Source organism: Leptonychotes weddellii, chromosome 2 (genome assembly GCF_054177405.1).
Source record: "Leptonychotes weddellii isolate Sample4059 chromosome 2, ASM5417740v2, whole genome shotgun sequence".
NCBI classification, from domain to species: Eukaryota; Metazoa; Chordata; class Mammalia; order Carnivora; family Phocidae; genus Leptonychotes; species Leptonychotes weddellii.
Genome location: NC_138370.1, coordinates 32210600 through 32228003, shown reverse-complemented (window position 1 = coordinate 32228003; position 17404 = coordinate 32210600). Strand labels below are relative to the sequence as shown.

The following is a 17404-nucleotide window of genomic DNA, read 5'->3' as shown; positions in this document are numbered from 1 at the left end:
GTCTCTCATGGTTTGTCTCCCCCTCCGATTCCCCCCCCTTCATTCTTCCCCTCCTGTGTGTTTGTTTTTAATGATTTTTGCATTTGGAAGAGCCCCAGTACTCCTTGGTCTCATAACACAATTGATCGAACTAATAGATGTTTGTCTTTTGTTTTGAGATGTCTAAGAGGTTGAGGTTTCACTTGGCTGTATTCCAGTATGAAACCTGAGATAAATCCCTTGGCCTTTTTATAAAAGAAAATGGTTAGAAAGGCCAGGGAGAGTTCTCCTATTAGTTGTAGTGAAGAGCCTTCTTCCTTAAATGAATTTACATAAAACAGTGAATAAAAGTATCTGATCTTTTCTGTTTTGTTAGAAAGTGTGTAGGGGTGTGTGGAGGTGTGTCTGTCTGTGAGCTCCAACAAGAGACTTTTAATAAATTTCTCTGGTTTTAAAGCATAAAGTTGAAGGATAATGTTTGTTATTCTTTTGATGAAGGGTTATTAATACTGTGTTTGGGCTAAATTCTAACTCTTTTTCTTAAGTCAGTGTTACTGTTGTCTTTTTTTTTTTTTTTTAGGATTTTATTTATTTACTTATTTTAGAGAGAGACAGAGAGAGTGGGGGAGGATGCAGAGGGGGAGAGAGTGGGACAAGCAGACTGTGAGCTGAGCGCGGAGCCCTAGGCGGGGCTCAGTCCTACACCCCCGAGATCATGACTTGAACCGAAACCAAGAGTGGACACTTAACCAACTGAGCCACCCAGGCGCCCCAATGCTTAATCTTAAATGAATGTTTCTGGGGTATCCATGATAAATATGTAATATATACATAATATACTCACCCATATACATGTATATATGTATGAATCTATTCCTCTATTGGTTATAGAGCAAATCAAATTGCTCTTGAATTTAAGGTTTTAAAACCTGATCTTTGTAGTCATCAGCAGTGGCTTATATTTAAATTGCTGGTGTGGAAGTCATAAAGGCTTTACAAATTATTCTTCTTTTAGATAATGTGGCTCAGGTTTTTGCAGAGATAGGGGCATAGAGATTGTTTTCATTATGAACAGAAGGTAGATAAAAGGGATAACAGTATGTGTATAAAAGTATTTTTGTTTTTAAATCTGTGAAGAGCTACTAATGAAGGGAATTTTAGGGGCAGTGTAAAATGAATTAAAGACTTTTGGTACTTGTTTTGTCATATTCTTTTAATATTACCTACCTTCCCAAACCAAATAGTCACTCTTTTCTCTCTATGTGCTCACATGTTCAGTGGGTCGTTTCTGTTGTCTGGTAAGGCATTGTCTGTATGACATTGGCAAGTGTTCAGAGCTCCTTCTCCCTCCTTGTTAAAAATTATTCTTTGTCTTCTATCCCCAAATGCCAGCAGCTCTTTAACAACTAAGTCATTAAGGGAGTGAGTTTAATTGCGGAAAATATTCGCAGTCTTATTAAATATGGAAAATGGAATGACACCAGTTGCATTTGGTTCTAAAAGATGTATAATCATTTTTGCTCTCCATTCGAGTACCCTGTTTACAAAAAATAATACAGCTTATTTCAAAACTTGTTAGTTTGTTCCTGGCTTTTTTTTGTTCCTTGGAATCCTGAGAGGACATCTAATTTCAGCTTTTTAAAATATCTATCCCAGTAGATTTAATTTAGCTAACTTTTGTGATGTATTTTTTGACTGCACAGAAAGTTGGAGTGACTGGTCCCCCTGATCCACAAGTCCGCTGTCCCTCTGTCATTGAGTTTGGGAAGTATGAAATTCACACCTGGTACTCCTCCCCATATCCTCAAGAATACTCAAGGTATGTTTTGAGAAACCCTTTACCTTCTGTTTTTAGATTCATAGAACTCCCAACACTAGATCTTGGGGACATTTTAGTCCACTCATCTTTATACATTTGAGGAAACTGGTGGCTTTTAAATGTCCATAGTAGCAGCATATTTTGGCAGCCACTTAATCCCAGTTGGCTTTAGATTTTCTTTTCTGTAACCTGTCCAAAAGCTGTTACTTAAAGTTGGAAACCTGACACATGGTCAGAACGACAGGGAAACATTTTTTCTTTAAGAGAAATTTGCCTTCATACTTCACACTACTGAAGTATAAATAAAGTTCCACTGAGTAGCCTTTTGTCTAAATTTTTATAATTTAACAAACTTAGTGAATGGTTTGTTTTCCCAGGAATAATTGGACAAATGGTATGCAGTAATATTACACATAAATAGCTTGGGTTTCAAGACATAAAAAGTAATCAGTCACCAGCTTTTTGGGATGAGGCAGCATTTTTAGTAAAGCCAAATTGGTTTCATGACTCAATTCTGACATGTATAAGCTGTATAACCTTAGAAGTTATCCAACTAGCCTGTACCTCAGTATCCTCATCTGCAAAATGGGGGTAAAAATAGTATTCACCTCATAGGGTTTATTGTAAACATTAAATTGAGTTAAAACATGTAAATCACTTAGGAGATAAGTTCTCAATAATGTCAGATAGTATTTTTTTCCTTTAGGGTTGAAATTTTTAAAAGAGTTGAAAAGTTTTGGTCAAAAAATTAAACTTTGAAGTGTAGCAGTCACATTAATGTTCTCTTTAATTTGTAAACTACTTAGGCCTCAGGTTTCCCATTTAGCAGAGTGTTGTAAGGAATAATAAGTGCTCTGTGAGTTAAACACATGTTCAGAGTACTCTCATTATGTGGCTTTTTACCTATCTAGTGACACTGCTAGTCCAAAATATTAGCACAGGTAATTATAACATTTACTTAGTGCTTTACAGTATACAGAGTGCTTTAACATAGTTTATTTCCAGAAGCTGGGAATAAGCTAGTATATTTGTTAAAAAAAAAACAAAAAACTAAAACTCAGTATTGTTTTTACTTTTTCTTTCCACATAATTTGATAACTGGTTTCCAGATGTAAGCAGACGTAGAAAAAACAGGAATGAGAATGTTATTATGGACACAGACCTGAGTGACTGGGGAAAAAAAAAAGAGAAAGCAAAATTTCAGGAAGCTAACACACAAGCAATTGAGAGCCAATTATTGTAGGGTTAGTTAGCCCTAAACACTGTGTTAGATCTGTAAGGCAGCACTCTGTTTATATCATGGGAAAACAAAAATTAACACGTTATTAAAAGAAGATTACATGATATGTGATTATATATTTATATATGTTAAAAAAGAGGGCAGGAAATTCCTCAACTACTTACAGAACTCAGGTACTCAAGGCAATTCCTCAAGAGTTCTGGATATTCAGATAATTACAGGATCAAGAAGAAATATGCTGAGGAATTAATTTCTTCGTTAGGTTTAAAGAAATAATTATTATCATTTATTTAGTGAACTCTTTGCAAGCTGTCCAAATCAAAACATGCTCGACTTAGACAACAAAGTTTGTTAACATGTGCGTGCGTATCAGCTGGTGCAGGGATTGTGGTACAGAGAGATTGAAACCATAGGCACCTTGACTCTTGTACTCACGGGGAGGAGAGGAAATTTACTCAGAGATGATACTAGAGAGCCAGCCTCAGCACTTGCTTTTCAAGAGAATGAGAGTGGAACCATGAGGCTGTTGTCTTTTAAGATATGAAAAGGCTTCATTAAAAATGTTTTTTATTCTGATAAGATTGTCACTAGAACCTGATCTCTTTATCAGGTTTGAGGGAATTGGTTATCAGTTTATTCTTAATAAACATTGCCTACAGAAAAATAAGAATCATAGTGGAAAGCAGCAATGGGATAGCAACTGTAAAATTTATCAACTTTCTTGAATAAAATTTTAGACATTTTCTTAAATAAAATTTTAGACATTTAGTACATTTCTTTATCCATTGTGGAGTGTTCCCTGAATTTTCCATCAAAAAATATTCTATAGTTTAATAGATTCTTAAGTAATTATGACTTTTTCTTCATTCATAATTCTCTTAGTTACATTTTAAAAATACATATGTGTAATTTTAAATGAGTTTAGGCTTGTTCTATTAAACTTGAGTTGGCTAACATGCTTAGAGACCTTATGTTTTCCAAATAAAAAACCTAGGGCCTTACTTTGTTTTATTTTATTAGAATTTATTATTCTGTGCTAAATTACTTCTAAGTTATTTTCTTAATATTCAAGGTTTTGAACACTTCTTAAAAAACTCAAAATCCCAAAGCATGCAAGAACAGAACAGTTGCAGCAAATAAAAAAGATCTCAAAAGGAAAATCTTTTGGGAATGCAAGAACAGAACAGTTGCAGCAAATAGAAAAGATCCCAAAAGGAAAATCTTTTGGGAAGTGGGCTTGTGCATTATATCCCATAATATCCAGATATTTGTGTGTGCATTGTATTTTAAGTAATCTTGCATCTGTGACCTAAAAAACAAAACAAAATGAAACAACAACAGTGAAGCCAATAATGCTGCTTTGTTTGGAGCAGTATGGTTAAGTCTTAGACATTGAATAGTATAAACCAGAGTTTTAACCCTAAGTTTCTCCAACAGGGCCATGTGATGCTCATATATGGCAAACAGGTTTCATAGAGAATCCCCTAAAACATGACATAGATGGGCTGAAGGCAAGAGTGAGTGTGATCGTGGGATATCCTACTCCTGAGCTGTTTAGAACTTATTTCATAATAACCTTTTTGCAAGGAGATCATATTGAAATCCTAAAGGATTGTAATTAAGTAGCTTGGGAAGTTTCCTCTCCCTTTTGATCCTGTTCCTGACTTGATTTGATGCATAGATTACTTACAGCCCCAGTTACTAAAGCCCAGCATCCTTAAGGTCTTTGGGTGACCATTAATGATGAAATAAAATGAATGAAAGAATAAAACTATTCATAGTATTAATCATAAATTAATAGTAGCTTTAGTTACCATCATTGAGCTTGGTACTGGACTAAATATCTCTGGAATAATTCTGTCAGAGGTAGATATTACTATCTTCATTTTCCAGACCAGGGCCCTGCAAACATATTCAAGACCATACAGTTTATAAGTGGCAGGACCAGGATTTAGTCTCACTTTTCTCTTACCATATAGCCATAACCTTTAACCATCAAGCTTGCACTGCTCCGTATAGCATCTGTATCTACATTGATCTCACATGGCTTTTACCATGATCTTTGATTTAAGTAATATTTGACAGAGTTTTTGTTGTTGTATTAAAATTTTACTACAAGTAGACCTATTATAAAGACTACACAAATTGCTACTATCTTGGGCAATGTTCAGAAGCCAAGAAGATACCTCATAGGAGTTCCTGGGAAGAATATTTGCATCATCCTAGAAGTAAGGGAAGCAATGCTTCTAAAGTGCGTACAGTTTTGGCCCAGTCCTGCCTTCACATGCTAGGGTATCAGCAGAGTGGCTGACTCTAGAATCAATTTCAGGTGTAGAAGCTACACCTCATGATGCAATTGATCAAAGCGACCATACACCTATTTGATAGTCAAGGCCTAGATGCTCTTTCAGGAAGACAATGACAAAAAGCAGCACCCAGCAGTATTCTTTAGGGCTAAGAATATTCATACTCTCTATAACTATACTTCATTGCATGTAATCTGATGTTCTTTCTATATGATGTGTTTTTTCAGTGAAAGAACTTCAGCCATATGTACTGTACTAAAACATTTTGTTTTTCTAGGAGTTTTATCAGATGATTCCCTTTAGACTAACAGTGTCATCCCAGTGGGCTTGGTTATAATAAAGTAAGAGGCTTTATTTTAAAATGTTTTCAGCAAGAACTGAGTTTGGAATCAAGTAGATTATGATGCTTGCTTTTACTTTGTCATTTTTCAGATACTAAGATTTGCTGAAGTTTTTTTTTTAATCAAGAAACTGTCACACATCCTGCTATTCAAGGAAATAGCATGAACTTAAAATTTACCAGATAAGACTTGGCAGTACTATTTTTTTAGAGATTTCATTCCTTCTTAGATTTCCTTGAAGAACTTGCTTACTGCGAGAGCTTTAAAAATTAGACCTTCTTTCATAGACCTTACAAAATAAGTTGTACTTTATTTTCATGTCTCTGTACCAAGACCTAAAAGTTGAATTGGATGCTTTTAACGTTGGCATTTATCTTTAGCATAATCTGGAAAGTTTAGTGGCCTGTCACTCTTCCCTCCCTTCCTTTTTTCCCAGGATTTTGTTTATGTTGCTCAGATTCACATTGTAGGGAATATTTAGTTGTAATATTTAGCTCTCAAAACGAAACCGTATTCACAGATTCTTCTATATCTTTATGTTGCAACAAGATAGAATTGCTCATTGAGAATTTAGCAGCGGTAAATAAAGGTAAGGTAGTTGGAAGAAGGAGGATGCCATCAATTACCCAGGGAGAACTTCCTTCTACCTTTCTTTTCAGAAGAAGAAATTATTCAAAATCCACATATTCAGGAAAATAGTCTGGCAGTTGTGGGTCGGCTCTGAGACTCTGTTAGTATATCTAGTGCCCACATTAGATAATGAAGTTTATAATTGGGGCCATTTCGTTTTGAGATTTTTTAATTCTGGTGGTAAAAAAAGCTATCTATCTTACTGCCATTCCTTCTCTGTGTAGTAGAATTTGAGGCAGCATGCAAAGGAAGTAAGGGTCACCTAGGAAATCTTTCTTTTCAGTGCTCTTGGCTCCTGTTTCTTGACTTCGATTTGTAATGCCAGTTATTATTTGTTTTACTCAGTACTTTGTTTTGAAATGACTTTTGTACTAATGCCATAATTTCAGGTTGTATTGGTTTGTCTAATATGAGAGACTTTGGAAACCAGTATTAGATATTGTAGACACTTAGAAATATTATACCTCAGCAGTTCCCTGGAAGCTTTTAGTGTGCTGTGAATGACAGTTTTAAAAGTAAGCTGTGAGGTTGTGTAGGAAGAATGAATACACATTGTAAATCTCCAAGGGAGAAGGAAAAAAGTCACATACATGCCTTTTTCCACCCTTATTTGAGCATGAAACACTTATTGCATACAGGACTGGAGCTCCATGAATACACCTTGGCAAAGGTCTCAGTTGAATGTTAAATGTTTTCAGATAAAATATAATTATGTTTTAAAAGTGGCTTCCAAAGTAGTACTTGAAAAAATAGTGTAGTCTTCACACTTTAACAAATTAGACGTTTTTGTGTGTTAATCTACTTTTTTCTTTAATTCCAGTGTAATCTTTTTAAAGTATAGCTATCCACACTGATAGCAACTAAACTAATGAGGTTTATTAAAATTTCCTTCAGCTTCAATACTTCTTTATTTGAGAGGAAATGCAGTAATTTGTTTGGATTATGGTTTTTGTCCTCATATCTAGTATTTTTGTATATGTAGCTTTTAATGATAGTATCAGATCTCAGATTACCAAGGCATGTCCAGTTCTAGACACAGTTCAGGATGCAGGGAAGTCTGTGCTGAGGATAAATGAGGTGTGTATTTTATAATAGAAGAGCCACATGGTCTTGTGGATTACACTAAAATAGGTATAAAAGCCACTGACTTTTAATTTAGGTTATATTATTTCCATTACTTTATGAACTGATCCAGTCACTTGCCTGGCTCCTCATAAACGGGACATTGTAAAGAAGTCCTATTAAATTACTGCTAAAATAGCTTGACTATTGTATAAATATAAATTAATAACAGAACATCTGAGAGAAAAATTTGAACTTTTATTTCACTTGTTGAATAATAGACTTTTAAGTTGCAGAATTTAATGGGATATTTAACCAGAGGGAAAGCCAGAATTTCAGGGGTCGAAGGAAGGAGGTAGTATAGTGGATGTCCTAACTTGAAAAGATGTATTATTATAGTTTTATACTTAAAAAGATGTATAAAGTCTGCTTTTATAATACCCACTTTATATCCATTTTATTCAGCACTCTATACCTAGTGCACCTAGCACAAGGTCTGACACACAGTAGTACCGTTGACCCTGAACTACACTGCAGTTAGGGGCACCAACTCCCCACACAGTCAGAAATCCATGTATAACTTTGACTCCCCCAAAACTTAAACTAATAGTCTACTGTTGACCAAAAGCCTTACCAGTAGCATAAACAGTCAACATATTTTGTGTTACATGTACTATATATTATATTCTTAGAATAAAGTAAGCTAGAGAGAAGATAAAGTAAGAAAATCATAAAGAAGTTACATTTATATTACTGTACTGTATTTACCAAGAAAAATCCACAATGAGTGGATGTCCAAACCCATGTTGTTCTGAAAAAAATGGATAAATGATCAAACAAAGGAAGACAGCATATATACCTTGACAAAAATCTTCTTCACTTATTGGGTGTTCTGAAGGTAGGTTTTATTTTCTACTTAGTAGAGATTATCAAGGAGGGGAGAATATGAGATTTTCATTGTCTGCCACGTGGGTAAATTTTAAAAAAGCCTGGGAAGTGTTAGTCTAATAGGAAGATCACTGAATTGGGTATCTTTACTTCTCACCCTTGCCCTCCTTGTTAATTAGTTGGATGCTGTTAACCAAATTAGTTTTATCTTTAGTTTGTTTTCTCTCTTTCATTTGATTAATGGGGATGACAAAGCATTCTCCACCTTTTTACTTGAGTAGTAATGAGTGTCAAAAAAGGATAGTTGTGAAAGTTTACGGTCTTATAAAAAGCCCTGTCTTTTTTTGTTTAATTATTATTTACAGGCTGCCTAAATTGTATCTTTGTGAATTCTGTCTAAAATACATGAAAAGTAGAACTATTCTCCAGCAGCACATGAAGAAATGTGGTTGGTTCCATCCTCCTGCCAATGAGATTTACAGAAAAAATAATATTTCTGTCTTTGAGGTAAAGTAGATGTTTTTATAGTTGTCTTCCTATCATTTCGAATGTAGTGCCACCTATACTGTGTCTAATTGTACTTGGATTTTTTTGAAATGTTATTTTACTATTGTACTCAACGATTGAGTCCGATAATTCAGCTGTTATGAGAAGCAGAATTAGGCCAACCCAAATGGTACCAGGGTCACACCAGCTTGATCTCAGAATAAATTATTCTATAACTCAGGATTCCATTTGATTATAAAACGCCAACTGATTGTTTATGTTTAGATGTGATAAAATTGCATCTTAGAGTCTATGAAATGGTATTTAAATGAAAAAATTTCTCTTGCTCTACTTAAAGGAATATTTTGTAGAGGTATATTTAATAGCTGTAGTAAATCTTACTTTGTAAAGATACAAAAATTTTTTTTTCACTTCATCATGATGATATGACTTAGGCTATGTCTGTGATTCTGTTGTCAGTCATGGGTTTCCTGAGCCTCAGTTCTGTGGTGTCATCGCCAGGTGTTAATTTGAGTACCTGCCATGTATCCAGTTCTGTTATTGACTGTGATGATAGAATTTCAGATTGTCGGGATCTGCTCAGTCTCTAACTTTCTTGATTTTCCCTACACCTTCATTTTAGGGGAGCACTAGTGGAGCTCTTCACTTTGGGGGGAGGAGGAAGGGTGTGGTTTACAATACTGTTTCAGAATACCCAAGAGCAGACTGCTGCTCACCTTAAGCATATGTTGCTGTGTATTTTAAAAGAAGTACTACTAAGTTACTGAAATTGTGGAGGAGGTTTCAGTCCTGAAATAGCAATGTCATAGGGTTTAATGTGGGCATCCATTGGCATTTGCATAAAAGAGCAAGCTCTGGCAACTCCAACAACACAGGTGTGTGTCAGGAGAAATACACTGCAGTGCTCCTGATCTTGGCCAACCCGGTTCCAAGAAATACCTCATTTGCCAGGTTCCTACCTAGGGAACCTGCTTGGTGCCTCTGGCATAGTTCATACTCCTGAAAATAGCTTTGTTTGGGGTAAATCTGATCATGGCAGTCAGACTACATTGCTTCTCGCTGCTGGCATAGAGACTTTAGTTACACCTTGTTTTACTTAAATGTATTTTAGAAGAGGTTGCTTTTAGATCTTTTGTTGAATTACTTTAAAAAATGAATCAGATCAGCTTGCCATCTGAGGTATTACTGCAGCCACTCTTGTTATAAAAGCAGAAAATGCAGTTTTTAAAAGGGTCATCATTTCCTCGTCTAGCTAATCGTACTCTGTTGAAGTAGAGTATTTTATATGTTTAGTTGTCTTAAAATAGCAGGTACCCTAATTCTGCTGTTGAAAGGATAGCTTCCAGGTACTGATCACTGACAGCTTCTCTTAGGCTGGACTATGGATACTCACAGGTATTTGTAAGTGATGTGTATTATTATTCTAGAACTAAAGAACCACTTTCCTCATCATTTTGTTCTATTATTTTCCTCTAGGTTGATGGGAATGTGAGTACCATTTATTGTCAGAACCTGTGTCTCTTGGCAAAGTTGTTTCTTGACCACAAAACACTCTATTATGACGTGGAGCCATTTCTTTTTTATGTACTAACACAGAATGATGTCAAGGGCTGCCACCTTGTTGGCTACTTTTCTAAAGTAAGTATATCAGCTTAAAATTTGTTTGAATTCACATGGGAATCTGAAACAATCTTTGTCAGTTCTCACTAGGAAACACTACACAATGCAGCACCTTCTGGGTACCCTCTAGCTTTTTGGAAAGGAAAATGAAGGAACATTCAGAAATGTACCAAGAGCTCGAAGGTGCTTAGTAACATTCAACAGACTGTACTCTCCTAGGAACATGAGCTGCCGTTTATACTCAAGAGGAAAAGTTTTTAAATCACTTCTAGTCCCACGGTAATAATAGATAGAACTTGTGAAATAAACACAGTCAATACCTCTGTGAGCTTTTTCTCATTTTAAATCTTCTCGTCCTAGTTTAAATTTGAAGAATAGAAATAAGAATAAGAAGCCATTTTTATTCACGGGTATTTTCTCTCCTTCCTGTAATCTTCCATTCTCTTGGGGAGAACAAAAGGTGTTTTTTGTAGTCAAACAACATAAAAGATGTACTTTTATTTAAGCTATCCTGTGATAAAATCTGAGTGTATGAAAGAGTTAAGTGGGAGTACCAGCTTTCTGTTAGTTGTCTACTTCAGAAGTTAAGTATAATTTTATATATATTGCCTGATTTTTAAAAGGGCCTATACCCAACATTTTGAGGTTGTTTTTTGTGAAGTTAGATACAACCGATGGGGAGATGGGACTGCCCTGTGTAGCGCCAGACCAGGAAATAAGAGAGTCTTTGAAGTGGTAGATGAGTTTTCCCATTTCTGGAGTGCCACACTGACTCATCATTTATAGCTTTGCAGTTTGGGACTCAGATTCCTCTGCTCATCTGAGGCAATGGCATACTGTCTTTGAGTTGCAGATGGTATTAGATGGCATAATTTTATTTTACATTTTTATTCTCCTGGGATGGTTGCTTTGTGGGTAATGGCAATGACTTAACATTGTCCTGTCTCCTCCCAGTGGGGTATTTTTTTCCTTGATGTGCATGCTATTCTCAAAGGACCAGGGCTATGGTTTTGACTGTTAGTCTTTGTTTCTTAATAATTAGCATTACTATTCAGTCTTACTCGCATGTTGTTTTAAAACTTTCTTTACCAGGAAAAGCACTGCCAACAGAAGTACAACGTTTCCTGTATAATGATTCTTCCCCAATACCAGCGTAAGGGCTATGGCAGGTTTCTCATCGATTTCAGTAAGGATTATAATAATTTTTCATTATCTCTTCTTGTGGACCTCCTGTATATATATATATTTTTAGAGATTTGCAGATGATTTATTGGTTGCTAGTATCTTTCGTCACAGTATGGGACTTTAAAACCTAAAGTCATGAATTTTTTTCTTTTGATTGGACATGAAATATTTTTAAATAGCTTATACCGAACACCAACTTTTTATGATCTGTTGCATATAGTTTGAATTTTCAACTCTTAATTTACAGGTGGAACTTAGTTTCATGATAATTCTAACTCACAGCAATACTCAACACATTGTGTAAGTTAGTACAGTTAAAGAAGTACAGCACTCACCTTATTTGTTATCTAATTATCAGGGAAAAATACGTACATCATTTTTTAGTTACGGGCTCTACCTAGTGGTTAAAATATGCAGTGCACCTTAAAAAAATGTTAAAAATAAATGGCATAGGAAATAATTTAATCTGACTTAAACATTGAAAGCCAAACAGCTCTAAAAAGTCATTGTAGAATTTGAATTTTGTTTTACGTGTTGATAGTCTTGCTTAGAAAGTAAATATATGCTTACAGTAAATTTTATATTGATTATAACAAAGTGATTTTTGAGGGAATATTTTGATACAGGCAGTTCTTCTAAATATCAGATGATTATATCACCAGTGTTAAGAAGTTAATTCTCAGATGGACCAGTTCAGCTTATTCTAGTTGGCCTTAGACTGTACTCCTGACCATATTTTATTGGAAATATGTGCCCTTGATTATTTTGTACGTTTTCTTGGTCTTCTTAGATTGGTAGTAGAGAGTGCAACTCAGATTATTTCCTTTAATATCAATATATTGTTTTGAAGTAGGACTCATGTTTGGATGTGTTATGCCATTAAGTAGCAAAGTTAGGGGAAAATATTTTATTATACTAATTAGTTATACTTTTGAGATACGCAAACAGCAGTCTGTGATTACAGTATTTGTTTTCATTTGCTTTTCCTAATGTAATCTATTTTCCCACATTACCATTCACAGACTGCTTTTTAGTAGTTTCCTTTGATGACAAAAACTGCATTTCTTCTGCCATCTCCATTGTTGATGCTTTCAGAATTTATGCCTTTTTTTTTTTTCAAATATTTTATTTATTTATTTGACAGAGACAGCGAGAGAGAGGGAACGCAAGCGAGGGGAATGGGAGGGGGAGAAGCAGGCCTCCCGCCGAGCAGGGAGCCCGATGTGGGGCTCGATCCCAGGACCCTGGGATCATGACCTGAGCCAAAGGCAGACGCTTAATGACTGAGCCACCCAGGCACCCCTGTTTGGGTTTTTTTTAAAGATTTTATTTATTTATTTGACAGAGAGAGACACAGCGAGAGAGGGAACACAAGCAGGGGGAGTGGGAAAGGGAGAAGCAGGCTTCCTGCCGAGCAGGGAGCCCGATGTGGGGCTCGATCCCAGGCCTCTGGGATCATGACCTGAGTCGAAGGCAGACGCTGAACGACTGAGCCACCCAGGCGCCCCACTTTATGCCTTTCTTTTTCTGTTCTTGAGAGTCCTGCTCTAGACAGGAGAACAGATACCACCATACACTCACAGGGATACCCTCACGCTGACATCCTTGCTCACTAAGAGTTTAAGGGTAAGAGGTCATTGTGAGGAGAGCTTTGGCTGAAGTGAGAAATTGTCATCTGATTCACTCACAGAAGAACCACGATCTTAACAGATAGGATTACGTAAAAATGAAGGCATTCTTTTGTATTGTTTAACAATTCAGATATAGCTGTTGCTATCTGGTGGTCCAAGTAAAAATGCCAGGGAGGTTTTCCCCCGTAAAATAAAAAGCATTATTGCCTTAATCTTATTAATGCATCCTATTAATATGAAGTCCTCTGATTTATTTTAACAGTGTGATTTATAGTAAGTATAGACAAAGTAATACTAACCTAAGGTTCAGTGTATACAAATTACATAATCTTGTGCAAATCTGTGTTGAAGTAATTTTTCAGTTTTGTTCTTTTTCTTGAAGGAATTTACCCCTGACGTTATTATTGCCTATACTACTTAGATTGGTTGTGGAAGAGGGAATTGTTATTTTGGTGAATTAGCCTATTTTAGGCTCTCTGACATATTTGTGATTCGGGGGTTTCTTTAGGTTATTTGTTATCAAAGCGTGAAGGCCAAGCAGGGTCTCCAGAGAAACCATTATCCGATCTAGGTCGTCTTTCCTACATGGCTTACTGGAAAAGTGTAATATTGGAGTGCCTTTATCACCAAAATGACAAGCAAATCAGCATTAAGAAGTTAAGCAAGTTGACTGGAATCTGCCCTCAAGACATTACTTCCACACTCCACCACCTACGAATGCTGGACTTCCGCAGTGACCAGTGAGTATCACATCCCTTCGTATACTTTCCAAAGACAATTAGGTAGAAGTGTTTGGATGAGGCAGCCAGATTATCAGTGAAAGGGCATAAACTAATATAAGTGGTACATTGGTGATCCTGAGACACCATTTTCGTTTCTGTGATATTTGATACCATTGACCGCATTTTTTTTTTTCAACTGTATTTTCTGGTCTTCCTTCTAACTTTCGGACCTAAGCTATTGAAGCTTTTCTTTTCTAATGTTGGCAGCACCTTTAATACAAGAGGTAACAACTCTAGAAATAATGTCTAATAAAATATTCCCATGATTTATTTCCATATAAAGTGGTACAAAGTAAAATGTAGGTCAAAGGAAAGTCAGCTCACCCTTATCTAAAGGGGTTGGGAAAAGATCACAGAGAAAGGAAGGAGGCATTGGGCTAGAAAGATGGAGGATAGGAGATAGGGTACAGGAGAGTAGCAGCAATTCCAGAGGTGGGAAGTGTGAGACAGTGAATGGTTAAAATCACTTCATCCATTGTTCTCATTGAGTGTGAAGTAGCTGTCCAACTTCGTATTTCTTAGCTATCTCATATGGTGGCTGTTGTTATTTCTGTATTTCATGCTCCCGAGTGGGCAGTTTTTGAAGCATTTGTCATCACCTCCATGGTTTTCTGGGGATTATAGCTCCATATTCATTGTTAGGTACTCCTTGTACATCGTTGATTGCTATAAACTTTGCTCTGGTTCCAGATTTGTGATAATCCGCCGGGAAAAACTTATCCAGGATCACATGGCAAAGCTTCAACTGAATTTGCGACCTGTAGATGTAGATCCAGAATGTTTGCGCTGGACTCCTGTCATAGTCTCCAATTCTGTTGTCTCAGAGGAGGAAGAAGAGGAGGCTGAGGAAGGCGAAAACGAAGAGCCGCAGTGCCAGGAAAGAGAATTAGAGATGAGTGTAAGGGCATGACTAGTCTCTATTTTTGATGACAGAAGGCTCTGGTTTTGGTTCATGAGTATTGTGATACGTGTTACATACAATATCTTAAGCCCACACAGTTCACATTAGCATTTCAGAGTTGATTTCAGTGATAGAAATTTTAGGAAGACTGGGTTTTGTTTACTTATTTGTATATTTTTAAGCCTTGGATCATTAGGAGACCTTCAAATTTGTTACAATGTGTTACTTAGAACTAAGAATTCCTTACCAGGGTCCTGATAAACAGCTAAAGTTCAAGCTGTGTGGTAGTAATTGAGGAATCTGAATTTAATTCTGACCATTGTTAAAAATGAAATGAAGATCCCCTTTCCTTAAAATAAAACATTAAGGAAATAATATAAACATGTGTATGTTTTCTAATAGAGCACTAAATAATTCAGTGGATACACGAATGTCTTCAAGCTGTTAAAGGGTTAATGAGGGACTGTACAACATTTTGTAGTGTTCAGTATTTTTCTTCATGTGATGCGTATCTTTCTCTGTTCTTTTTTTTAAGCTGTGCTTTCATCCTTTAAAAATCTATGTCCTCCTTTGATAAACATAAGCAGTTTCACGCCCATTTAATGTAATTTAATTTTCAAAATGAAATTAAATATTCAGAATAAAAATAAATCAAAATAACTACAGACATTTTCTTTCATTTTTTTCAAACACCCCCTTTTTCTTGCCCATGCTCCAGAGCCCATCTCCTCTCTGTTTATAAATTTTATTGCTGAGAAATTTGGTAAATTATATCATTTAACATTTATAAGAACAATGCTGTTCACTTTGTTTATTGAAGGTGCGATTGCATAGTGGCTAAGAGCACTAGCTCTTGGGTCAGACTGCCTGGGTTTAGATCCCAGCTTCCACATTTGCTCTTGCATGTCCTAGGGTGAGTTACTTGTATTTTTTGTGCCTCAGTTACCTCGTTTGTAAAATGAGGATATAATAATAACACTTCATACAATTGTTGTAAGGATTAAATGAATCTTATTAAGCATTTAAAGCAGTGCCTAACACATGAGAGATATTCCTGATAGCTATTAAATAATACTTTTCTTTTTAAAGCTCTGTTTTCTTATCTCTATTTAAGAGGTCAGATAGGAGGTATAAAAATAAGACTGAAAAATTAATCAGCATGGTTTTATTTTCCAAAATCAGGTGGGAAAGTCTGCATCTCGGGAGAACAAAGAACAAGATTCTTACTCCTCAGTAGAAAGTGAAAAGAAACCAGAAGTTACGGCACCAGCCAGTTCTACGCGTCTGCACAAACAAGTCCTTTCCCGTGATAGTCTTCCTGCAAATAACCAGCCATCCCGGAGAGGCCGCTGGGGGAGGAAGAACAGAAAAACCCAGGAACGTTTTGGTGATAAAGATTCTAAACTGCTCTTGGAAGAGACTTCAGCTCCTCAGGAACAATATGGAGAATGTGAGGAAAAATCAGAAACCTCCCAAGAACAATACACTGAAAGTGAGGAGCAATTGGCAGCCTCTCAGGAGCAGCCAAGCCAGGATGGGAAGCCAGACATCCCCAAAAGAAGACTAAGTGAGGGGGTTGAGCTCTGGCGAGGACAGCTAAAGAAGAGCCCCGAGGCACTGAAGTGTAGATTACCAGAAGGCACTGATAGACTGCCCCGTCGCTATAGTGATGGTGACAGGGCTCTCCTCAGAGGCTTCAGTGAGAGTAGTGAGGAGGAAGAAGAGCCAGAAAGTCCTCGGTCCAGCTCCCCACCAGTTCTTACAAAGCCCACATTGAAGAGAAAAGTAAGGTTTTTCTTTTGACTTGTTTCTTTTGACTTGTCTGTTCTTTTCCGAATTGCAGCTTATTATATACATCTGTTCTAGAGTTCTGAAAAAGTAAATATAGAAATTGTTAGTGTGTTATTTTTTTAGACTTTATGCCTCAGTGTATTGTAGCTTATGATCTTCCCAGTGAACATTTGAAATGTGGATATGGCTTCTGTGGTTCATGGGAATGAACATAGATGTCATAAGCTTATTTAAGGACTGACAAACTGTTTTTCAGCTTGCTGGTTTGATGTTGTAATCATGAGTTTTAGGGATTTGTCAAGTATTTTAAAAGTATGTATAGATTAGAAATGTTTATGTTAGAAAAGGAGAAAAGTATCGGACGGCTTGATGGACAGCGGTGCCCTGTGTTGGGGTGCTCAGAGAGGCCGTTCGTCTTAGGTGGGGGTGGGCCTTTTTCCCTGTGCTTTCTTCTCCTGTCTCCATCTCTCCCTTCTTTCTTTCAATGGTTTGACTTAACCTGGTTTTAAAAGTATTTTCTCAACTTTGTCTCGTCATCTTGCAAAGTTTGAATGATAGCCAGTTTATAAATGTGTTGTGATGCTGATAATGAATTCTGGCAAACCGTATACCAGAACTGTCCCAGGCTGTGCAGTGAACTTTAAGCATTGCCGCAAGCCAGCCAGACTGAGCTCAGCCTCCTGGATGAGCCACCCTGTAGTAGTGGGGTGACAGCTTTCATC

The 17404-nt window shown here is 36.4% G+C and overlaps 1 protein-coding gene across 4 annotated transcripts in view; it reads left to right on the top strand.

The window, feature by feature from the left end:
* The window catches only part of KAT6A (lysine acetyltransferase 6A), a 115513-nt gene that overhangs the window by 87990 nt on the left and 10119 nt on the right, over positions 1-17404 (top strand). For all 4 annotated transcript variants that reach the window (XM_081809488.1, XM_081809477.1, XM_081809482.1 and 1 more), the window contains exons 9-15: positions 1683-1798; positions 8631-8772; positions 10249-10410; positions 11485-11578; positions 13717-13948; positions 14681-14888; positions 16074-16676. In XM_081809488.1, the coding sequence (XP_081665614.1) occupies positions 1683-1798; positions 8631-8772; positions 10249-10410; positions 11485-11578; positions 13717-13948; positions 14681-14888; positions 16074-16676 (1557 nt within the window). The remainder of the gene's footprint in view (positions 1-1682; positions 1799-8630; positions 8773-10248; positions 10411-11484; positions 11579-13716; positions 13949-14680; positions 14889-16073; positions 16677-17404) is intronic.